We start from the raw sequence: 24,656 nt of genomic DNA on the forward strand, positions 1-24,656 counted from the left end.
AGTCTCCTCTTTGCGACTGCACAGCCATCTGAGAACTGATCAGTGTCCCCTTGCCCCCACATTACAGAGGCTATGAAGGAACCTGAGCACAAGGAGCACACCTTCTTTCTGTGTCCTCGGCGACTGGCACAGAGTAGGTGTTCAGTAAACTCTGTCAGAGCAGCTAAATGCCCAGCAAACCAGCTGCTACCCAAAGTGTGTTTGGTGGGATAAGAGAGATAAGAGTCTAAAAGCTGCACATTGACTCTTGGTGGGTGGAACTGTAAGTTATATCAATCTCGGCTCAGTAACAACAATGGAGAAGCAGCAGATCTGACACCACATTCTTCTAAAGTAGGGATCTAACCTTAAGGGAAACTTTAACCCTAGGGTCAAACGAATAATTCCTTGCCTTAAATTTTTTAAATTTACGTTTTCTCAAAGCAGCTTAACACAAACGGAGGAGGCAGGAGCATCCTCTCAGGGCTGGAGCAGGTCCAGAAGGTCAAGAGCCAATAGAAGCGAGGAGGCGCGGATTCGGAGTCCCGGAGAGGCTGCCCTGAAACCATCACATTCCTGGAACGCCCGCGCGCCCTGAGGAGTCTCCCCGTACCTTTCCGGGTGGAGGGCGAGGGTGCGTCGCGCACTCCCAGGGTCCCTCCAGTAACCCGGAGTCCGGAGGCGCCGCCTCACAACTCGATTGCCAAGCCGCGCGAGCTAGAGACCCAGACTGCGGGGGCCGTTGCCAAGGAGACAGCGCGGGCCGTACCAGGAAGTCGGGCGCGGCTGCTGGGCGCCGTTGCCAGGAAGCAGGCGCGGGGCATACCGGGAAGTCGCGGAGGCGGCCCCTAAGAGGGTCATTTAAGCGGAAGTGTGCGCAGACCCAGGTGGGCGGGGAAAAGGCGGCCCGTCCTGCGGCCTTGCTACCCTAGCTTAAAGGCAGCCATTCGGAGGGTGCTTCCTGAATGACCTCGTGCGAGGCCTGTGGACCCCTCACACCCTGCGGAGTCTGCGCCACTGACTTCCGGTAACCGGGGTCTCCGTGACGTCAAACGCGGAGACTTCCGATTCCGCTTGGGAGGTCTGGCTCAGTTGCTTGGTCCTCCAGTTCTCGCCGTGGTCCCGAGGGTCCTCCCAAAGGACCAAGCAGGTGGCCGCTGCCGGCGTGGGGACAGGGTGTGAAGGCCCGTGTTTGAGGACTTGGAGCAGACCTTTTGTGCGCCCTCCTATCCAGCACTAATTTGTTGAACATCTACTCTGCAAGATGCTGTAACTAGCCTGGGATGAGTTGATGTGGTCTCTACTTTCATTTGCTTTAGAAGAGAGACTTGCAGAGAAGTAGGTACCCTACAGGGTAAGGTGTTGAGACACACAGGGCCAATATTGAGGTGAAGTGAGTTGGGCACTGAATGCAAGAGGAAGCCCAAAAACTCTGTAATCAAGGTAAATTCTAACACAGTTTCTTTAAAAATCAAAACTAATGCAAAAGAAAGGATCCATGTTTGACAAAATCTCACAGTTTTAAATAAACACAGCATTAGTAACCGTGCATTGCTGAGCCATATTGGAGCCTGAGGGCAAAGGAGAAACTAGCAATTCTTATCCTGGAACTTAGCTGGTTGGGGAAGGATATGTTCAGTAATCTGGCAGATATGCAGAGACAGATGAGAAGAGTCCCTTGTTAGAGTGAAACTGGAGAATTCAGTTCCTCCCGGCTTGAAACTTGGAACTATGCTAATTAAGACAGGCCCTAGAGCCAAGGCCTCAAAGAAATTCTCAAACACTGATTATCAAAATAGAAAAACTGGATCCATATCAGGGACCCTGAACACTAGTTAACTGAAGCCTATGTTTTCTGATATATTAAGTGATCGAGGTTATCATTTTTATAGCTTAGGATTTTTTACTTTGACCCCACAAAACAAATATTCTGTGTTGTAGGATGATGACTATCTCAATATTAAAGTCTGCAGAAGTTCTGTACGTCAGCAGCCTCTATCCATGTCCAAAGAGCAGATTCCACGAAACCATTGAATTTGTGCCTTGTAACACTTGGGGAAAGCGAGAGAGAATGAAAAAGAACTCAGCTAGGTGGTGTTGGCTCAGAATCTAGGTAAGAACTAAGGTGCTAACACCTAATGTGTTCTATTTAAAGATTTCTTCATAACCTTTGCTGTTCATTTGATGGTGCTGAAAACAGTTACTTTGTTCCCCATCTGTGACATCAATTAAAAATGTGTTCTCTTGTTTTAAACAGGCAATTCTTCAGATGATCATGGGTATCCGAGGTCTAATGAGTTTTGTAGAAGATCATAGTAATGAGTTCTTCACTGATGTTAAGTTGCGAGACACAAAAATTATCATTGACGGTTATGCCCTCTTCCACCGGCTTTACTTCAGTTCAAACTTGGAGCTGCGGTATGGAGGGGACTATGATTCTTTTACAGATGTTGTACAAAAATTCTTTGAATCACTATTTGCTTGTAAAATCTGTCCATATGTTGTCTTAGATGGAGGATGTGACATTTCAGATAAGAAGCTTAACACTTTAAAGGATCGAGCTAGGGAGAAGATCCAGATGGCCCATTCCCTTTCTGTTGGAGGGGGTGGGTATGTGTGCCCCTTACTCATCCGAGAGGTGTTCATACAGGTTCTGACCAAGCTGCAGGTATGTTTCGTCCAGTGCTTTTCGGAAGCAGATCGGGACATTATGACCCTTGCTAATCACTGGAATTGCCCCGTCTTATCATCTGATAGTGACTTTTGCATTTTTGATCTGAAAAGTGGGTTTTGCCCATTGAATGGCTTTCAGTGGAGAAATGTGAACGCCATCAAGGGCACACGAGACCGCTACATCCCTGCCAAGTGCTTTTTCCTCGATGCGCTGTGCTGTCACTTTGGCATTATGAACAAAACGCTGCTGCCTCTTTTCGCGGTGCTCTGTGGAAATGACCACGTTAATCTGCCTGTCATGGAGACGTTCTTGAGTAAAGTACGATTCCCTCTTGGGGCTGCCAATTCTAAGGGTAGGAGACATCACCGAGTGCTGGGACTTCTAAATTGGTTGTCTCGTTTCGCTGACCCTACTGAAGCATTAGACAGCGTTCTGAACCATCTCCCCAAAAAGAGACGAGGAACCGTGAAGGAACTTCTGTGCAGATCCATGGAGGAGTACGTGCAGGCCCAGGGAAGGCTTCAGGACTTCTTCCAGCATGGTGCTTACACCTGCCCAGACACCTGGAATCCCGGTTTACCACCATGGGTGCTTGCGGCCTTAGCCAGGGGCCAACTGTCCCCTTTCATCAGTGATGCTCTGGTGCTGAGACGGACCATTCTCCACACACAGGTGGAAAACATGCAGCGACCAAACGCCCACAGAATCTCTCTGCCCATCCGGCAAGTCATCTATGGGCTCCTCGTGAATGCTCTTCCACATGTACGTAATGTGGCCTGGGATGCACTGCCTCCTCAGCCTCCAACTTTCAGCGAAGTAGAAAGGATTAATAAAAATATCAAAACATCAATTGTTAATGCAGTAGAACTACCCAAGGATCATTCTGACTTAAGCAAATTGACTGAGGTAAGTGTTTGTAATACCACTGCAATTTCTGTAAATTACAGATTATAAAGTGCATTCATGTGTATTAACTCTCAATATAACAAGCTGAGGTCGGTTGCTATATTGCCTCTATTTCGTAGCTGAGAAAACTAGAACTCTAAGTAAAGTATGTGAATCATCAGCCAGTGAGTTATCCATGTTAGGCCTCAAACCTAGATCCTTTAGTGCCAAATTTACCATTTCCACTGTACTTCAGTAGCATGTGTTATCTTTGTGGTTATTACTACTGGTGTGTTGTTAACTAGCTAGTAATAGAATGGAGTTAGTGACTAAAAATGAAAGGGAAAAAAATTCTGAGCTGCACAAAATGGAAAGTTTGCCTTCAGGCCTTGACCAAAGGCATAACGAATATCTCAGACTACACTGAATTGCAATTAACAAAATTGATACTGATGCTTGGGCCTAGTTTTTCATGTTTATTGATGAGAACTTTTTTTTAGACTTGAGGTTTATGGCATCAGGATGATCTGCTTAGTTTGATACTGAAAACATGAGTTTTAACCTAACTCATTGTTGCTTAAACCTGAATAGCAGGCCAACCCCCTTTTCAAGTTAAAAAAAAGTCTCTTGGATCCCAGTCTTTACTTTGTTTTTTAGTAATATTACATATATATATTAAAAACTACAAATAGATATGAAGCTGCTTATATTTACAAATTAAATGCAGATAAAATCACAATTCCAATTGCAATACTTATTTGTGGGAGTGGGGGTAGGGGTGGGGGTTGGATCCCTGGTGGCTCAGAGGGTAAAGAATCTGCCTACAATGCAGGAGATGTGGGTTTGATTTTGGGTTGGGAAAATCCCATGGAGAAGGGAATGGCCACCCACTCCAGTATTCTTGCCTGGAGAACCCCATGGACAGAGAAGCCTGGCTGGCTACAGTCCATGGGGTCGCACAGAGTCAGACATGACTGAGCAACTAAGCTCATTAGATCCAACTCAGTATTCAGACTCAGGAGTCTCCCAGGCCACTCCAAGTGCCCATCAGCTCCAGGATATAGGACCTCAGGACAGCATCCCTGGATGCTGAATCAGGAGCTGGAGTCCTCCCAAGATTATATACCATTGATTCTCCATGGCAGGTGATTTTGCCCCCAGGGGACACTTGGCGATGTCAGGGGACACTTGATTGGTAGTACTTGGGGAAGAGGCCTGTTGCTACTGCCATCTAGTTAGGAGAGGCCAAGTATGTTGCTGAACATCATATATTTGGCAGAACAGCATCTTCAACCAAAAATCATTCATCCCAGAATGTCTACACAGGTGACCAGGAACTAGCCCTTTTAGCCTCCCCATTGGTAACAGCTCAGGCAGGATGAATAGGATTCACATCAGTAGGTCCAGGAGCCTTCTTGGCAATGAGGAATGACTGCTAATAGGAAAAGTTTTCTTTCTGGGGTGATGAAATGTTCAGGAATTAGTGATGGTTGCACGTGCTTATTTCTAGTGGTAAAGAACCCATCTGCCAGTGCAAAAGGCTTAAGAGACCCAGATTCGATCCCTGGGTCAGGAAGAGTCCCTGGAGGAGGGCATGGCAACCCACTCCAGTATTCTTGCTTGGACAATCCCATGGACAGAGGAGCCTGGCAGGCTATGTCCATAGAGTCACAAAGAGTCAGACATGACTGAAGTGAGTTAGCATGGCATGGCACAGCACAGGCATTCGTTCAGTTCAATTCAGTCACTCAGTCATGTCCGACTTTGCGACTCCATGGACTGCAGCACGCCAGGCCTCCCTGTCCATCACCAGCTCCCGGAGTTTAATCAAACTCATGTCCATTGAGCCAGTGATGCCATCCAATCATCTCATCCTCTGTTGTTCCCTTCTCCTCCCACCTTCAATCTTTCCCAGCATCAGGGTCTTTTCAAGTGAGTCAGTTCTTCACATCAGGTGGCCAAAGGATTGGAGTTTCAGCTTCAGCATCAGTCCTTCCAATGAATATTCAGGATTGATTTCCTTTAGGATTGACTGGTTGGATCTCCTTGCAGCCCAAGGGACTCTCAAGAGTCTTCTCCCAACACCACAGTTCAAAAGCATCAATTCTTCAGCGCTCAGCTTTCTTTACGGTCCAATTTTCACATCCATTCATGACCACTGGAAAAACCATAGCCTTTATTAGACGGATCTTTGTTGGCTAAGTAATGTCTCTGCTTTTTAATATGCTATCTAGGTTGGTCATAGCTTTTCTTCCAAGGAGCAAGCGTCTTTTAATTTCATGGCTGTAGTCACCATCTGCAGTGATTTTGGAGCCCCAAAAAATAAAGTCTGTCACTGTTTCCACTGTTTCCCCATCTATTTGCCATGAAGTGATGGGACCAGATGCCATGATCTTAGTTTTCTGAATGTTGAGTTTTAAAGCCAACTTTTTCACTCTCCTCTTTGAATGCATGGCATGGCGCGAATAAACTAAAACCATTTTAAAGGGGTGAATTTTATGACATGGGAATTATGTCTCAGTTAAAGAAGGAAAAAGTCCCATTGGTCTGCTTCCCCACAGGATCTAATCTTTCTTGTAACAATTCCACATACATAACTTCTGAGGTCCCTGCAAGGGACATGCCTGATTACAAGTCACCATGCTCAGGGAAGCCCAAGATTGGACATTCACATCTGGTGTGTATAATTCATTTATCATTTAAGTCTACATGAGAGACATTCTTATCATGTTAAGTAGCACAACTGACTAGAGCTGAGCATAGGTCAGATTCCAAACAGGGATTTATTAAAACTTTACCCATACCAATAAAAAATAAGTGTGGCTGTTAGCATGACTGATGGTGTCCTGAATCCTTATAGCTCTTCCTGTTCTTCTGCTGACCCTTCCCAGGAGTGTACTTGAGGGCCATCAGTCACTCCTCTGTCATAAGGGCTCTATGGTTAATAGAGACTTTTTAATAATCATTAGGATCCTGTGGCCTCTATGCTCTGCTAGTCACAAACAATGGAAATCTTTTCTGAAGCAGTCTGACTATGTCCATGAGACCAGTTACCCATTCACGAATTTTGACTTAGGAATGTATACCCTGTTTCCAAGCACCCACCCCCAGGTTAACTATAAATTGTCCCAATGGCCCCTGCAAATGCTTCTGATCGATTGTTGTCCACCAGATCCTGATCCCACCCTGAGTGAGTTACCTGATAATAAACCAATCCATTGATTATATGGAGCCACATGCCTCATTTTTCAGTCTCAAGATGCCTTCTCATTCCCTCTATCCTCCAACAGCAACATTCTAAAGGATGTGTTGCTGAAATTACATTTCTACTCACAACATAAATGGTGCAATGTTGGAGGCCTTTTTTTTTTTTTTTAATCTATGGCTTTATTGAGAAGTAACTGATGTACAATGAAATGTCTGTTTTAAGTGTGCATACTCTGATGAGTTTCGATGTACATTTACATCCGTGAATCCATCCTACAGTTAAGCTAATGAGTGCATCCATCAGCCCTAAATATTTCCTTTGCCGCTTTGCCCTTCATCCTTCCCTGCGTGTGTCCACATAGCAGAGTGCACAGATAATTTATACCTTGATGAGTTCTGACCAGCTTGACAGTTGCACATAAGGAGAACCCGGGTAAAGACTCATTATCAGCACCCCTGCTTGCCCCGTGTGGCTGCAGTCACTCTCTCCCTCACCTCTTGTGATCATTGTCTTCATCTCTAACAACACTGAATAGTTACTTTTTACACTTTATAAATCATCTGTCTTATTCAACATGATGTTCATGAGATTAATGAGATTCATTCATATCACTGTGTGTAGTTGCAGATCATTCATTTCTCATTGCTGTGTATTTTTACATTGAGGGAATATGCCACAATTGATTTTTCCAGCTGTTTTTTTTTTAAATAGCTGATGGGCATTTGGGCAGTTTGCAGTTTAGGCTGTTAGGAATAGTGCTATGAACATCTGAGTGTACAGCATTTAGTAAACATATGGTCACATTTCAACAGAACGTGACAGTTGCACGTTGTCATATGTCCCAGCTACTCCATTCCTGGTTATACGTCAACTAGGAGAGTAGTAGCTGGGACATAAGACACACATACATTCCTCCTAGGAGACTGCCGAGTGCTCTTGTACAGTGGTTTCACCAGTAAATATTCCCACAGCAGTTTATGGGCATTCCTCTGACTACACCGTTACCCTTACTTGGTGTCTTCTATCCTTTTAAAACATTTTAGCTATTATGGTTGCCATCATTTTAGCCAATTTGATGGGTCTTAATTTGCATTTCTCTGATGACTTTATTTGAACACCTTTTCATGTGTTCATTGGCCATGTGCATATTCTGTTAAGCTTCTATTCAGTCTTTTCCCATATTCCTGTTTTTTGGTTTATTCCTATATACAGGTCCTTTATCAAATAACATGCATTGTGGGGAGTATGCTGTGGATTGTCTTTTCACTCAAGTATGTTTTCATGAACAGAAGTTCTTAATACACTCTAAAATTTCATTATTTATGCCTATCACTTCTGTAACCTACTTATTGCCTGCTCCAAAGTCATGAAAAAAATTTTTGCCTTTCACATTTAGATCTGAAATCTATCTGGAACTGATATTTGTGTGTGTGTATGGTATGACACAGGGGTTGGGACACTTTTCCTGCCTGAAAATCAAGTTGAGATAATGAGTACAGTGTGATAATACTCCTGGCTCAGTGGAGGTGACAAGTATGTACCTGTATTCAAAGTGAGGTGAGATCTTAGTTGTATCTGCAGATGTCATTTGGGTTTCCATTGGCACAGTCAATTCTGTATTCTAATTCATGCTGTTAGCTCTGATTAGCCCACGGTAATTCTAAAGGGTATCGGTGCAGATGTGATTCCAGAGATGTGAAGTTCACATATGGAAACTTTGTGATAGTATGTGTTTATTTCGTTTGCTTAACATGATGTGGCAATAGTACTTCACCTGGGATTTACCTGGTGGCCCAGTGGTAGGCAATCCGCCTTGCAGTGCAAGGGATGCAGGTTTGATCTATGGTCTGGGAAGATTCCACATGCTGCAGTTAAGCCTGCATGCCACAGCTGAGACTCGATGCAGCCAAATAAATATTTTTTTTTTAGTTTAAAAAATAATAATACTTCATCTGCTCTGTGCCAGCTCTTGTAATAGAAACTTTATAATCTCTTATTTAGTTCCCACAGTAACCACATAGGATAGAGTTTCCATTTTCACTGTGTTACTTGCGGTGGACAGAGCACCATTCAAGTGAACCCTCAAGAGGCTATCCGTAAGGAGAGATGGAAGGGGTCGTTCTTGGAGAGTAAGGCAGTGTGCCAAGACCAGCCTCTCTCCTCTGCCTCTGTGGCAGCTTCTTCTGCAGATTTGTCAAAGTGGGATGAACCCTCACTAGATTTAAGGGCTGTGAGCAGAGCAGTTCCCCTTTGGGAAGGGAACATGGATGAGTGAGTCTTACGAAACATCTTGTGTAACTCATACTAGTGTCCATTATACAGATGATCAGACCTGACTGTAGAAAAGCTCAGAAACTTGCTCACGGCTGCAGAGTTAGTGAAGGGAGAACCTGTCTGAAGTCAAAGGCCAGACTCTGCTTGGTTTATAAAAGTTGTAACTTGGCTAGAGAATTCAATAATTTAAGCATTATGTCAGAAAAGAATTCATGTGTTTTCTTAGCTTTGCTTGGTATGTCCTTTTATCAGCTTAGGAGATTATGAGGAATATATTTAAATTTAAGTAATTAATGCTACTTCCCAAAGGGGTGGGTGACTGCTGTAAACCACTTTGTGTATTTCTAATTTTAAAAAGTTCATCAGAGTATCTGGTTATTAAAACCAGTACCTATAAATCATTGTATTAAAAGCTGTCATACATTGACAGTGAAACTGTGTTGTCAGTTACAATGTGTTTTACTTCAAGGTCACAGCTCCATTTTCAGCTGTTGCGAGGCGTTACATGCCGAGAAATGTGCCAGGCAGTCTCATCTTTCCAGAAAATTAAGAAGGAAGTCTTTTCTGGCTTTGTGCAGACACCACAAATACAAACTATTATTTTTCCTCTCAGAGTTTGATGGTGAAGTCACCCTGAGGTGCTCTTCTAATAGACCTAATTTCCTTTTCTGTGAAACTCTGTGACCTGTCCCTTATGTTTCTTAAATCTTAAGAAAACTATTCTTCAATTAAAAAAGAATAAAAATCGAAAAGAAAGAAGAAAAGATATTCATTAAGTTAAAATTATTTCAACCAGAGCCTGAAGCTCTCATAGCTTATTACTTTCTTTATGTGAAACCTGGAGTAAAAGTTGGTGTGGTGAGTTACTAGCACGATGCAGGCAGTCCGTAAATATTCCTGTTCCCCTGGAATATACCCGCCACTAGAAGTGGCCATCCTGGGGCAATTCCCTTGTGAAAGAAAACAGTAAGACATACATTTGAGTCAGGACCCAGACAAACAGAGGCTGTGTGGGATGCTGCAGAGGGTGCATGTTGTCCCAGTCTGCCTTCTGGAGGTGGTCAGTGATGCCCTCATGGAGGCCGGGGCCGGCACAGTCACTGGCAGGAAGGGTAGGGTTGAATGTAGATCTTTGTTTCTTAAAGCAGAAGTGTTAAAATGCAGATTTCTGGGCTCCCCTCAGATTTACTGAATCAGTTTTAAGGGATGGGGCCTGAGGATTGTTTTCACTAGCTTCCCGGGTGAGAGGCACACTGAGGATAACCAGCAGCCCACACGGGTTGTGGACCAGGGCACGGACTGATGCAAAAAAGGACCACAGCACGTCCAGCCGGTCACCAAACTTATGCCAGCCCTCACGAAGGTTCTAAATGTTCTAAGTGGGGCTCATTTTTTTCCACAGAAAGATAAAAAACTGACCTGGTTTCATTTGCATGAAAGTGTCTTCATACTAGAAAAAAAAAAAAGACATTCCCCAAAGTAACTTGCAGAATGTCTGGTGTGTATTTCCAGCTCTCCTTGGCTAGCCGGCAGATGCTTCTGTTAGAAACGCTGAAGGTGAAACAGAGCCTCCTGGACCCAGTCCCTGCCGCGCTGAAGTTGCCTGTCGCTGTCAGCTGCTACTGGGTACAGCACGCAGAGGCCACGCTGAAGCTGCATCACCTCCAGGCCCTGCTGCTGGGGATGCTGCTGGGGCCCTTGCGTGCCATGGCCAGCAGCCCTGGTAGGTGCCTGCATGTTCCAGGAGTATGTCTTCATGAGCTACGTGCATGTAATCAACAGTTGAAACAAACAAAAGTTCCCAGATTATTTACTTCCATCAGTTGTATCAGAACTTAGAAGTGGGGCACCCAGACAGCTCTGATTCCTTGATCAATGTTTCTGAGCACCACGTGTGCCCTGACCCCAAGGGCACAGCGGTGAAGATGTGCTGATGCTGTCTCACGCACCTGCCCCACGGCACCTGAGGCTGAGTCTTGAAAGCACGATTTTCATGTGCATTTTTTTCTCTGTGTTCCCTGTCCCTCTCTTCAGTGCAGCAGCAGCATCTGCCCTGGAGACTTACGTCCAATTGCCCATTAGTGGAACTTCTGAACACCTACAATAACAGTAAATGTGAATGCTTGTGCTGCTGTTTTTTGTTTTCTCCACTGCAAGTTTCTGTTAGTATGTAAGTTAATGATGGTAGAAATAGTGATTTCTCTTTCTATTAGAGAAATACACTTTGAGGTACTCTCATCTTCATTTCGGAGAAGGCAATGGCACCCCACTCCAGTACTCTTGCCTGGAAAATCCCATGGATGGAGGAGCCTGGAAGGCTGCAGTCCATGGGGACGCTAAGAGTCGGACACAACTGAGCGACTTCACTTTCACTTTTCACGTTCATGCATTGGAGAAGGAAATGGCAACCCACTCCAGTGTTCTTGCCTGGAGAATCCCAGGGATGGGAAGCCTGGTGGGCTGCCGTCTATGGGGTCGCACAGAGTCGGACACGACTGAAGCGACGCAGCAGCATCTTCATTTAAACACCAGGTGAAATAAAATATTGAAGCATTGGAGCCTGTCAGTCCTCTAATGAAATTACCCTTTGTACAGGATTATGAGCTTTATCCAACATGTATAACAGTTGTCACACTCTAGAACAGCACTATCTAACATGATAGCTGTGAGCCACATGTGGCTGTTTAAAGTTGAACATTCAGCTTCTCAATGAACTCACATTTCAAATGCCCCGGAGCCACAAATGGCTAGAGGCTGCTGTACTGGACAACATTCCCATCATTGCAGGAAGTTCTGGACAGCGCTACTCTGACATTTGCTGCTTAAATTAAGTTCATGAAACAATGAGCCAACAGAGACTCCAGGACACCCCAGAGTGTGAGAGCCTCTGTCAGAAGAGACTATTGTAAGCAAGTAAGTTCCAGCCTGCTACCAATTAGGACAGAAATTAGGGTGTTTCCCCTCACTGAATATAAACATAGTTTAAGAAGATTGTCAGAGCACCAGCCTATTAGGTTTTTACCTGAGTCCAAAAGAAGGGGCATGTCAAGGGTCTGTTTGTTTTCTTTTAGGAATGTGGACCCCCACCCCCACCCAGGCAGTCTCAGTGCCTTGGTGCTCGCTCATTGGTAAAAGGTGGGCCTCCTTTTCCTTCCTTCCAAGTTGGTCTGGAAGGCAGGCTGCATGTGGACCTGGGTACAGGCAGGTCTCCTGGGGTGGTTGCTGCTTTTCCTTCAACACTGAGCAGGTGGATGACTTGCCAGATTTTCTGAGAGTCTTGCTTTTGTTTTTTCCCCATAAAACAGAAGTTAAAGCGTGTTTTGAACACACGACTGTTCTTTGAGGAAATTTAGCAAAAGAGAATAGTAAAGAGAATGGAATTTTTCATAGTAATTGGTATTTTTCAGAGACAGATTTAGGGTTTGGAGAGTTCAAATGCAGATGTGTTTAAGGTCAGGTAGTAGATCAGAGGAAGAGATATTATTCTAAGGAAAAGTAAAGAATTTGGGGTTGAATAAACTTAGGTTGTCACTAAAAAGGCATCTCAGTATAAATATTTCAGTTTATATGTCGAAAGGCTTTTACACTGACATGAAAATAGCTAAGAGCCAGAAAAGAAAAGCATTTTGGTTATTTAAACTAGTTTTTTTCTTTATGGAATGTGAAGTTTTATATATGGAAAAATACTACAAGATGATACAGTGTTTTTGGAAATACTGCCCTTTGGCTGTGTCTCTTATCTAGAGGAGAAAGCTGTGCGGGGCGGTGGAGCTGAGACGCTGTATGCAGAGCTGCAGAGAGTGAAGGCACCTCCGGGCACACGGCTGGACCTGGACACCGCTCACGTCTTCTGTCAGTGGCAGTGTTGCCTGCAGATGGGGCTGTATCTCAACCAACTGCTGTCCACGCCTCTTCCGGAGCCAGACCTAACTCGGTAAGTAACTACCAGGAAGCCGGTTCAGGTGGCCGCAGGTCAAAGTTCTATTTACATTTAAAGCAAAGAAGGTTTTTTAACGAAACCAAATTTAGTATAATTGGTCTTGAATTGTTCAAGTCTAATAATTCAGGTCTAATAATTGTTAGACCTGAAGAACTATAATGCTGAGTTTAAAAAATATTAAATTATTTCCATATTTCCGAAGAAAGTTTCCATGATTTTTTTTTAAAGCTTTCCAAATTACAAAAAAAAAATCAGTTCCTTAAAGGTAAGAGGCAGTTGTTGATAGAGTATAACTCTTCCCCTCATTTCTTTCAGATATCACAGTATGAAGGCTTTTTCTGATGATCTTACTGAAATATTCTCTACTTCTAGCCTCTGTAGTCCTGCTGCTCTTCTGTGTCTTTGTACTTGCATTTCTTACCACTTGGCATATTATTATTCATTCATTCATTCAGATGGTAAATATTTACTCTGTGCTAGGGTGTAGTGAGCAAAACATCTAAAAAGTCTGTTGTCACAGAGTTTTTAGTGATGTGACTATTAGATGCTTATGTTGATTTTTTGTTTGTCTGGGGCTTTTGTTTTGCCAGACAAATATGAAGGGAGAGACAGCCTGCATGCTAGGACGTGAGTTAATGTTTGGCTGTGGAGTGTAAAATGTGTAAGGAAAGGCTAGCAGTAGGGTGTGGGCCAGTGAAAAGGGTGGTAGGATCAACAGAGTGGCCATCTGAGTGATTTGTATATTTGAGGGAGTGAGTGAGAAAGATAAAAGGGAGATGGTTAGAAAATAGACTTGCAGTTACATATATCTCTGCACTTGATTATAAGCCCTGGGAGGGCTAAGGACTTGTTTGCTGTAGCCCCAGAGCCTCGCATTCAGTAAAGTACTCACATATTTATTGAATAAATTAGTTTTATATGGAGGCATTTCATGTGTACTGGTATGACTTGAAATGTTTCAAGTTCAAAGCTTCCTAGCAGTAAATACTGTTGTTAATGTTACTGAAGGTAAGTGCCGGACACTCAGTGAGGCCAAACACCACCAGAATATTGCAATTTGGAGCAGAGAAGGGTTTATTGCAGGGCCATGCAAGGAGATGGGTGGCTTGTGCCTTAAAAACCGAAAATTACCCCAAAAGCTTTCAGCAAAGCCCTTTTATAGGAAAAGTAAGGGAGGGCATGGTTAGTTGTTGCAAACTTCTTGATGTCAGATCCTTTGTTCTTGGTCAGGTCCTGATATTCCTGTACACTTGTAACAAAACAGTTGTTATTCTCTGTTTTGAGAAAGGGAAGGAGAGGCATTAAATTCTGTTTCCTTGCTTCCTTGCGGCTTTTAACACCTAATTCCTTAAGCAAAGCGATGTTACCCCTCATTTTACTTGTTCAAAGTCCCAAGGCTTGACTTTCATCCTCTGAGGTCCAGGCTCTGGCTAAGAGCAGAGGGTCCTCATGTGGGCCAGTCCCCTGCCCAGGAGCACTCGTCCAGCACCCAGTCGGTCCTCGCACCCAGGCCTGGCTCAAGGCAGATCTCAGCTGCCAGTGCACTCAGGACCGGGTCCCCAGACCCTGTCCAGCCAGTCCTTAGCCTGGGACTCGGAGAACACCGCGATCAGCCTGTCCCCACATTGTCCTGGCACCCCTGTGTGACCCTGACTGTTGACAGAGTAGGACCTCTAACCACCTGGCTACCTCTCCTGTGCTGAGGGCCGGGTGCCTGCCTCTCCCGTTTCATGAGTGCAGTGCCTGAAGCTCTTGCTGCCAGCATGTCAGCCCATCAGGCCTGCCAGCTTGACAGCACCTGGGCCTCAGCTGCCCCCACAGACCCCCAGCAATCGCAGGTGGCCACACAAACCTGCTAACCCAGCCAGGCCCCTATTACATTAATACACCCTGGAACTTTCTACCAAATAAGATTAATTGCCCTTTGACCTATGGATTCTTTATTCCTTTCCTTTAATAATTTTGGCCATCCTTGACTGGATCCTCTCTAGTGACCACAGATCTATTTAAAACAAAACAGCAGAAACAGTTCCCTTAATAGTGATTTCAGCAGGAGAGTTGTTCCTGCATCTCAGCATCAAAGGCTCTTTAAGTCATGATGTATACTAAATAAATGGTGGTTCTCCATCAGTTGCTAAGGTACCAATCAACCTTGGCAGTAAGTTATATATTAATATTAAATCTGTGGCTTCCAGTTCATCTCAGCTTGTATTTGTGGAGTTTTTAATCCAAGTGAACCAATGACCTCACAAATGATGAAATTAAATTTTCTTGTATTCAACAGCCTACCTGTGTGTTTAATCAGAGGCATTTTAACTCCTTTTCTTTGAAGTGTTAAGAGGCCTGCTCAAATTGGGGCCAGTTGCAGAACCAGCAAGCACCCATCATTTACTTTGTAGATAAAAAGTTCTAAGTATTACCAGCCAAGAAGTAATCTTTGTAACAATTCAGTTCCTTCTTTCAAGAAACAGATTATCCTTGAGTAAGTAATAATGATTTTATAGAAGCAGTGTTCTCAGTATTTGATGCATCTGTTGAAGCCACGTTAGTGACAGCTGTCCCAGCGCAGGAGCCTCGACTGTAATGATACCCTCTCCTCTTCCCTGAGCAGACTGTACAGTGGCAGCCTGGTGCATGGTCTGTGCCGACAACTACTGACATCGGCCTCGGTGGAGAGCCTCCTGCGCTTGTGTCCTGAGGCCCAGCAACTCTACGAACATCTGTTCAGTGCCACAAGATCCTGTGCCCCTGCTGAACTATTCCTACCAAAGGGTAAATTAAATTCAAAAAGAAGAAAGCAGAAGAAATCAGGTATCAGCTGGTCAGAGAACAGAGTGGGAACCACCCTGAACGCCAGGAGTTGGCATGAAGGAAGCAATCCGTTTGAGCTGTTGATGGTGGAGACCTTGGAGAACGAGGAGGCCCCAGAGCTCAAATAAACTCAGTTTATAATTCTTATCAAGAATTTGTGTTACCTCCCTTGAAATGATAGTTTTTTCTTTAGAATTAATCTGTGAGAGGATAAACACTGCACTACTTTGAATTGCAAAGTATTTTGTATTCTGCTTTTGATAGTGATTTAAGTAAACTTTTTGTATTTCTTAAACATATGTGAAAACATGTTTGTACTTGCCACATATCACTTCAGTAAGTTAATAATAGTCTAGTCTTCAAATTGCAGCAACTCAGTCTAAGCTATGTTTTTTCAAAAAGAACAGAAGTCCTATGTCAGTTACTTCCTATAAGCTGAAGCTGACTTATCATCATTTAAAACAACTTTTTTACATCTGTATCTTCTTCCTCCTTCATTAGGAAAGGTCTAGGCCCTGGAAGATAGAAGCAGCCAGACAGAAAATGAGACTCTTAAGTACTTTGACAAGAGCCCATGGCAGGGCTGATGAGCACTTTTAGAACAGAAATTGAAACTGTTAATTGTCCCAACAATAGAAGAAACAGCATCCTGGTGGTGAGATGTGCAAGTAATTTGATGTCATAGCCAGCATTTTTAAATGGAATTATCAGATACACATATCATGGATTGTGCAGCTTCTTACTGTGGACTGCAGTCAAGACTTTGAAAGGCACTGCTCTGGAACACACTAGAGGCTACCAACATTAGAAACACCTACAGAACGGTGAAGACATGGCCAGTTCTAAATAAAGAACTGAAAATAGAAAAGCAAGTGGAACGAATATATTTGGGCAAGATCTGAGAGTATACGCCAACCTTCATTTTTTATGTATTCATGCAAATGGCGTTCTGCTGTCTTTACTGTCTCATTGCTATATTCCATCAGCAGCTAAATGTGGTTTCAGCTGTTTTTTGAGCAGGCCTATCTTAAGTTACTTTTGTACTGTTCATGGGGTTCTCATGGCAAGAATACTGGAGTGGGTTGCCATTCCCTCCTCCAGTGGACCACGTTTTGTCAGAACTCTCCACTATGACCTATCCGTCTTGGGTGGCCCTACACAGTATGGCTCATAGTTTCATTGAGTTATGCAAGCATATAAGATCTTTGTCATATCAAAATTCTCTTCCTTGATTCTTGGAGCGGGGGGCCAGTGGAGAAATTATATTAGTAGCAGTGTCCTATTTCCTGGCTTATCATCAACACTGCTTTTTAAAAAAAATGTTTAATTAGAGGATAAGTGCTTTACAATATTGTGCTGCTTTTTAAAACACCAACCTTGCATGAAAAACCATTCTTTCCCAGTTCTGCTTTGGCAAGTGTACTGATTTGATAGGCACCAAACTGAAGAGTGTAAGGCTACATAATTTAATTGTGTAGGGCTACAATTCAAAATTGAACTGTATCATTTACCTTTTTCTTGCATTAACAGGAATTTTTCAATCGAAGGAGCCTTCCTTCTTTCAGCAGACGTAAGAAAACAGGTTCCTTTCTTTCACTGTTGGAATTAGGGCCATTCACTTGAAACTATCTAGCCTTGCAGTAAAGTTAAAATCTAATAATGTCCATTAACTCTTACTGTGAGAATTCAGGAAAGTTACCTACTCTGGTATGTATCTTCTCCTGTGTTCATTAAGCAAGAGGTCACAAGTGCTCCACAATACATCTGAGGGGGTTTACCAAAGAAATATGACATAGTACCTGACCCCCAAAGTCATACTTGTGTAAGCTGCAAGGGGAGGTGAGACAGTGAAATAATGAGAACATTTTATGATGCAGTTCATCAGATGCAAAATGGCAAAGTACAGACTGAAGGCTACAATCAGGAGAGATCGGCCATGAAGACAAGGAGGCGAAACCTGAGGATTCTCAGACGTGGCTTTTGAGCTTGGCTGAGAGAGAGAGATGTGATTCGGAGGAAGTACAGGTGGGGATGGGAGCATATGTAGAACGTCACATACTCCACTTGGAAAACCTGTTTCCTATGTTTTTTAATCAAGTCTTTAGACCTTGCTCTTTCTGATTCAGTTCTAGATACTGAAATTTCACTTGAGTCTTTGGGGATGTTAAGTCTTCAATTAGCAATTTAAGTAATAAAAAGGAACTTTGGACAGCTAAGATCAATAAATTTTAGGAATAAAGCTGGAGAGAGAAAAACACTATAATGTGATGTTGTTCTCTGTTTAGCTGTGATTAAACTTTTATTTTTACAAGTCCTTTTTGAGATACCTGGACATGGGAAGTTGAATATATATATCCTTTAAATATAAATTTAAAGGCCTTTTTTTTTTTTGTCTTCACACTAATTTATTCTTTTTTTTTTCTTTTATTTTTAAACTTTACAATATTGTATTAGTTTTGCCAAACATCAAAATGAATCCGCCACAGGTATACCTGTGCTCCCCATCCTGAACCCTCCTCCCTCCTCCCTCCCCATACCCTCCCTCTGGGTTGTCCCAGTGCACCAGCCCCAAGCATCCAGTATTGTGCATCGAACCTGGACTGGCGACTCGTTTCATACATGATATTATACATGTTTCAATGCCGTTCTCCCAAATCTCCCCACCCTCTCCCTCTCCCACAGAGTCCATAAGACTGTTCCATACATCAGTGTCTCTTTTGCTGTCTCGTACACAGGGTTATTGTTACCATCTTTCTAAATTCCATATATATGCGTTAGTATACTGTATTGGTGTTTTTCTTTCTGGCTTACTTCACTCTGTATAATAGCTTCCAGTTTCATCCACCTCATTAGAACTGATTCAAATGTATTCTTTTTAATGGCTGAGTAATACTCCATTGTGTATATGTACCACAGCTTTCTTATCCATTCATCTGCTGATGGGCATCTAGGTTGCTTCCATGACCTGGCTATTATAAACAGTGCTGCGATGAACATTGGGGTACACGTGTCTCTTTCCCTTCTGGTTTCCTCAGTGTGTATGCCCAGCAGTGGGATTGCTGGATCATAAGGCAGTTCTATTTCCAGTTTTTTCTTAATAATTATGACAAAGGAATTCAAATTAATTTCATATTTGAATTTCTAACTCAAACCAATTAGTTTTAGAAGCTAGGAAGATCTTACAATTATCTTTTCCTCCTTTGTGCATAAAATAAATGAACCAATGACTATGCCTCAGTTACCCTATCTGCTGGAGTAGGAAATGGCAACCCACTCCAGTATTGTAGCCTGGAAAATTCCATAGACAGAGGAGCCTGATGGCTACAGTTCCTGGGGCTGCAAACAGTTGGACACGACTGAGCATACACACACACCCTATCTGTAAAACTGGAATCAGAATAGTTCACATTGTTGTCCAAGGGATAAAATGATGTGTACTTTTAGTTAGCACAAGTGGCTCTAAAACATGCCACAAGTGACAGCTATTATTAAATCCACACCTGAGAGCTAAGAGCAAAGCAAGGGCTCTGGGAGAAATGAGGGTGCTGGGCAGAAACATACGGCATTGAGAAACCAGTGGCTGCCAGAGCTCATGGCAGACTCTTGCAGAGGCAAAGCAGGTCAACATTGTTAAATACGGCCGAGTTGAGAAGGGCAAGAATGTGAGAACATTAGCGCAGCTTTAGCAGAGCTGCCAGAGAAGGCAATGGCACCCCACTCCAGTACTCTTGCCTGGCAAATCCCATGGACGGAGGAGCCTGGTAGGCTGTAGTCCATGGGGTCGCTAGGAGTTGGACACAACTGAGTGACTTCACTTTCACTTTCATGCACTGGAGAAGGAAATAGCAGCCCACTCCAGTGTTCTTGCCTGGAGAATCCCAGGGACAGGGGAGCCTGGTGGGCTGCCGTCTCTGGGGTCACACAGAGTCGGACACAACTGAAGTGACTTAGCAGCAGCAGCAGAGCTGCCAGGCTGAAGCCACACTGGAAAGTGAAGAAGTGCTGGGAGAGTGCGAAGCAGCAGCCAAGCTCAACTCCAGGAAACAATGAATAAAGACCAGAAGGAACAGGCCCTGTGTGAGCATTTTGCTGCTTCTGTCCTTTTTTCTTGTTATCAAGGAATTTTCTGTAGTGTTTTTAAACCCAATTTGAGACTTCAGGATGTGTTTAGAGACAAGAGAAAATTAGGAGCAAGTGTTACCTTTTCCTGCAGCTGCAAGGGTTATATCCTGACCCTATCCCATAACCCTAAGGAGACCAGTCTCCCACATAGTGAGGCTTCCAGAGTTCACGGAACACTGCTGTCTAGCACATGCCATCTGGCTGGTTTGCACACCACAAACCCAGCAGCACCCAGCAAGCAGTCACTCGCAAGACCAGGAGAAATAATTCCACTTCTGTGAAAGGACAAACTCTCACTAGTATCTGACTCCAAACACAGTGAGCCTGGATTCTTAGTGTGGTGTTAATGGAGTACTCAGTATTTATCTCTGGTGCATTTCAGTCAGGGCAGCTAGAAATGATTCTGTACTTGTACCAATTTAAAATGAAATAATCTTTATTTTGGAGAGATGTCTATTAAAAAGATGGCTCTCCACTTGTAGCAACAGCTTTCTGAGCCATACAGGATACGTTGCTTTAGCATTTCTTTCCAGGTCTGAATAATAGTATAATTCAAGCCCATCCAGCTATAATAATTCTTAGATGAGAACTTCCTGCTGAGGAAGAGCATTTTAAATTTCAAAGGCATGGACTGCCCCCAGGCAGTGTACCAGTCTGTTAAAATGGGCGAAAGAAATGAAGAGGTAAAACATGGAGAATTGTTCCAGCTAGTTTCACTGGATTTGGTGTTCAGGGAGAGAAATTCCATATGTTACATATGCACATTCAATCACTTTTTTTTTTTTGGCCTCACAATGTGGGATCTTAGTTCCCCAAGACTGAATTCGGGCAACACCAGTGAAAGTGCCAAGGCCTAACCACTGGACCACCAGGGAATTCCCCCACATGCAGTCACGTATTCCTAACTAGTATAGATAACATTTTAGGTATTTGGTTAATATAGCTAAAGTTTTTATTAAAAAACCTAAATTGTACATATTTTAAGAAATTTTCCCATTATCACTTTAGGAGATACTTGGAGATTTCTATGTACAATATAACACACTATCATCAGGATCAAGGAATACCTAGGAATGTTTTTGCAAAAAACAAAATTAAACAATAAAAATGTATCAATGCTGGATTTTTGATAATTTGTTAAGACTGAAACATAACCATCACATGAGCTAGCATACAAGATTGGGGAAACTTTTCAGGCATGTTGATGTATATAATTAGGGCTTTTTGGAGGATTAACTGAAGTGCTTGCTCTTCTTGAAAAACTGCTGTATGTGTATCCAGACATCACCCCCTTCCCCATCTTCCTGTGTCTGGCTTATTTGTGTTCTTGTAACAATGGAATAAAGCAAAGGATGTGGACAGGAAAAACAAGTCTACTCTGCAGTGTCTCAATGCATTCTGTCATGGATGCAGAGTGATGAGCTCTATTTCAAAATAGGTGGATTAATGTACTTCTTAAAAGTCAACTTGCTCTGCTATAGAAACCTTTGAGTAAATACATATTAGTATTACTCTAAAAAATGGAGTTAATAAACATACCAATGAGAACAGCTATAAATCACTGTTGAAACTGCCACAACAACACAGCATTTTTATGTTTTCATTAAAAAAAAAAAAACCTTATTTTCAGATTTCCTATTCAGCTGTCATTCAGTATTTCTATACGATGGGGTGTAGTTGAAAATGAGGGAACTGGGGGTTCTGTTGTGGACTGTTGCTGTTTTTTAGTCCCTAAGTCATATCCAACTCTTTTGCAACCCCAAGGACTGTAACCCACCAGGCTCCTCTGTCCATGGGATTTACCAGGCAAGAATTCTGGAGGGGGATGCCATTTCCTTCCCCAGGGGATGTTCCCAACCCAGGGATTGAATCTCTGTCTCCAGCATTAGTAGGTGGATTCTTTACCACGGAGGCACCAGGGACACCCTGGTAGATATGTTAAGTTAAACATAGCTTTTACGTGCTTAAGTAGAGAGAAGCCTAAATTAAAGTCTTTGAGTGTTATCATGAAGTGTTTTCCTCCTTCTCTGTTTACAAATATCTCCAATAAGTATATTGTACTATTGTAATCCTTTAAAAAAGAAAGAGGAATTAGACATCAAATTGTCAACATTTGCTGGATTGTAGAAAAAGCAAGGAAATTTCAGAAAAATCCATCTGTTTCATTGACTACGCTAAAGCCTTTGTCTGTGTAGATCATGACAAACTCTGGAACGCTCTTAAAGAGATGGGAATACCAGATCATCTTACCTATCTCGTGACAAACCTATGTGCAGGTCAAGAAGCAAGTGAGAACCCCCTGTGGATCAACCGATTGGTTCAAGATCGAGAAAAGGGTACAAACAGGGTGTCTGCTGTCACCCTGTTTGTTTAACCTATATGCTGAACACATCATGAGAAATCCTGGGCTGGATGAGCTACAAACTGGAATCAAGATAGGTGAGAGAAACATCAACAACCTCAGATACACAGATGATACAGTCTAATGGGAAAGCAAGAGGAACGAAAGAGCCTCCTGATGAGAGTGAAGGAGGAGAATGAAAAGAACTGGCTTAAGACTAAATATTAAAAAACTAAGATCATGGCATCCGGCCCTATTACTGCATGGCAAAAAGGGGAAAACGTAGAAGTAGTGACAGATTTCCTTTTCTTGGGCTTCAGAATCACTGTGGATGGTGATGACTGCAGCCATGAAATCAGAAGATGATCACTTCTTGGCAAGAAAGCGATGACAAACCTAGGCATTATGTTGAAAAGCAAACACGTTACTCTGCCAACAAAGGTCTGTATAGTCAAGGCTATGGTCTTCCCAGAGGTCACGTATGGTTGTGAGACCTGGATCATAAAGAAGGCAGAACGCCAAAGAACTGATGCCTTCGAATTGTGGTGCCAGAGAAGACTCCCAAGAGTCCCTTGGACAGCAAGATCAAACCAGTCAATATTAAGAGAGATCAAGACTGAATATTCACTGGAAGGACTGATGCTGAAGCTCCAGTATTTTGGTCATCTGATATGAACAGAAAACTCACTGGAAAAGTCCCTGATGATGGGAAAGATTGAGGGCAGAAGAAGAGGCCATCAAAGGATGAGATGGCTGAATGGCATCACGGACCCAACGGGCAAGAGTTTGGGCAAGCTCTGGGAGATGGTGAAAGACAGGGATGCCTGACATGCTGCAGTCCATGGGGTCGGAAAGAGTCGGACATGACTGGGTAACTGAACAACAACTATTATAATCAGAGAACTGTCTGTAATAGTTAAGATTCTAGGAAGGACGCCATTAAGAAAGCAAGCTTCTGACAGTCCCTTGTCTACCCCCCCAAAACTGAGGAAAATAAGAGGCAAAAATGGTGGGCAGGGGGCCTTTGGTACTGAAACCTGGGAATGGTGACATTCACAAATCCGAGTTCCCAATCAAAGCACTATAGCTCTGTAAGCTCCCACATTTATGCAAGTTTTTTTTAAAACACACCCTATTATGATCATCATAAATCATTTTGCAAAGCTGTTTTTGGTAAGTCGAATAGCCAAGGGGAATTCACGAAGGAATCCTGTCATAACTTTACTGTAGAAATCTATTGTGCAAATATGTTGGTTTTGTTGTAACATATATGCAAATATGTTACACAGTCCAGTCTGTGTAAGACTGGACTGATAGTATATTTTGGATAATATACTTCAGCCTGCTCAAACAATGATGCCTGTTTTTGTGTTTGTGTTAGGAAGAAGCAACTGACAAGAAGGAAGTCCATCCAAGGGGGTGAGGACAGGTAAACAGAGGAGCAGGTGAGTGGGGTTGTGTGTGTGGGCGGGGGGAGAGGGTGGGGGGGAAGGAGGCCGTGTGTGTGTTGAAAAGCATAAGTCAGATGGGACAACAGAACAGAACAGAACACCCCAGCCCATTGTAAGAGGGAGCCTTGGTGATGAGCTGGACCAGTAACAGCTGCCGTGTCCTTCCTGTTGATGATGTTCTGAGAACAGACTGAGTCTCTGACTTTTTCCGCAGACAGGAACCTTGGTGGAGACCCAGGAGTCACTGACAGCAAATCTGGTATCAGCTGCATCCATTTCAGACAGAATACCTTGTTGAGAAACTGGAGGATAGAGAAGATTGATGCCCCCTCCTTTCTGGTCCACTGAACACACTGCAGAGGCCTTATTCTGCTCTTTGTGAACAGCTGCATCAGAGGCAACCTTCTATGAAAGACCAACATGAATGCAGTGGTAAACAATATGGAAGTGAATGTGAGTACTTGTGTGTGAATAAAATTTGTGGGCAATGGTCTGTCATCCCCTAGATTAAATTAACAGCCCTATGTGGGTGAGTTAGGAAAATATTAAACAGTTTCTCTTAATTTTTAACACCTCTAATTCATGGGCTATCTATCTAGACCTACTCCCTGAAGAAAGATGGTTATAAATTCCAACGCAGTCATATTATGCAACTATATGGATGAATATGATAAAGGACCATGAAGACACACTCATTTATAACTACCTAAAATTCATCAATCTGGGGCGGCAGCCGAGAGGAGCAACCCCACGTCCAAGATCAGGAGGGGTGGCAGTGAGGAGATACCCCTCGTCCAAGGTAAGGAGCAGCGGCTGCACTTTGCTGGAGCAGCCGTGAAGAGATACCCCATGTCCAAGGTAAAAGAAACCCAAGTAAGACAGTAGGTGTAGCTAGAGGGCATCAGAGAGCAGACAAACTCAAACCATAATCAAAGAAAACTAGTCAATCTAATCACATGGACACAGCCTTG

General features: G+C 43.2%; 2 protein-coding genes across 19 annotated transcripts in view; one reads left to right on the plus strand and one right to left on the minus strand.

Annotated features, from left to right (window-relative positions):
• NEK11 (NIMA related kinase 11) overlaps positions 1 to 772 on the minus strand; it is a 273,343-nt gene extending 272,571 nt beyond the window's left edge. For 3 of the 13 annotated variants that reach the window (XM_027546366.1, XM_027546279.1, XM_027546288.1), the window contains exon 1: positions 593 to 770. The gene's annotated coding sequence lies outside the window, so the exon portion shown is untranslated. Of the gene's footprint in view, positions 1 to 592 lie in introns of all 13 variants that reach the window. The other 10 variants (XM_027546332.1, XM_027546343.1, XM_027546376.1 and 7 more) reach the window with 8 other exon arrangements.
• Positions 773 to 798: 26 nt separating this feature from the next.
• On the plus strand, positions 799 to 24,485 carry ASTE1 (asteroid homolog 1). Of its 6 annotated transcripts, XR_003511803.1 has the most exons (8): positions 873 to 1,422; positions 1,921 to 2,092; positions 2,237 to 3,559; positions 10,533 to 10,743; positions 12,765 to 12,954; positions 23,616 to 23,679; positions 23,900 to 24,138; positions 24,285 to 24,485. XR_003511803.1 is itself a non-coding variant. In XM_027546261.1 (7 exons), exons 3-6 carry the CDS (start codon positions 2,249 to 2,251, stop codon positions 23,665 to 23,667), a joined length of 1,764 nt encoding a protein of 587 aa, XP_027402062.1. In that variant the 5' UTR covers positions 873 to 1,422; positions 1,921 to 2,092; positions 2,237 to 2,248; the 3' UTR covers positions 23,668 to 23,679; positions 23,900 to 24,485. The 6 variants fall into 6 exon arrangements, 5 of the variants coding, with proteins under 5 accessions (XP_027402045.1, XP_027402027.1, XP_027402062.1 ...); XM_027546261.1 differs by having other exon boundaries at positions 23,900 to 24,485; XM_027546244.1 differs by lacking the exons at positions 873 to 1,422; positions 23,616 to 23,679; positions 23,900 to 24,138; positions 24,285 to 24,485 and adding exons at positions 799 to 866; positions 15,572 to 18,031.
• The last annotated feature ends 171 nt before the right edge of the window (positions 24,486 to 24,656 follow it).

This window comes from Bos indicus x Bos taurus, chromosome 1 (assembly GCF_003369695.1).
Source record: "Bos indicus x Bos taurus breed Angus x Brahman F1 hybrid chromosome 1, Bos_hybrid_MaternalHap_v2.0, whole genome shotgun sequence".
Lineage (NCBI taxonomy): Eukaryota > Metazoa > Chordata > Mammalia > Artiodactyla > Bovidae > Bos > Bos indicus x Bos taurus.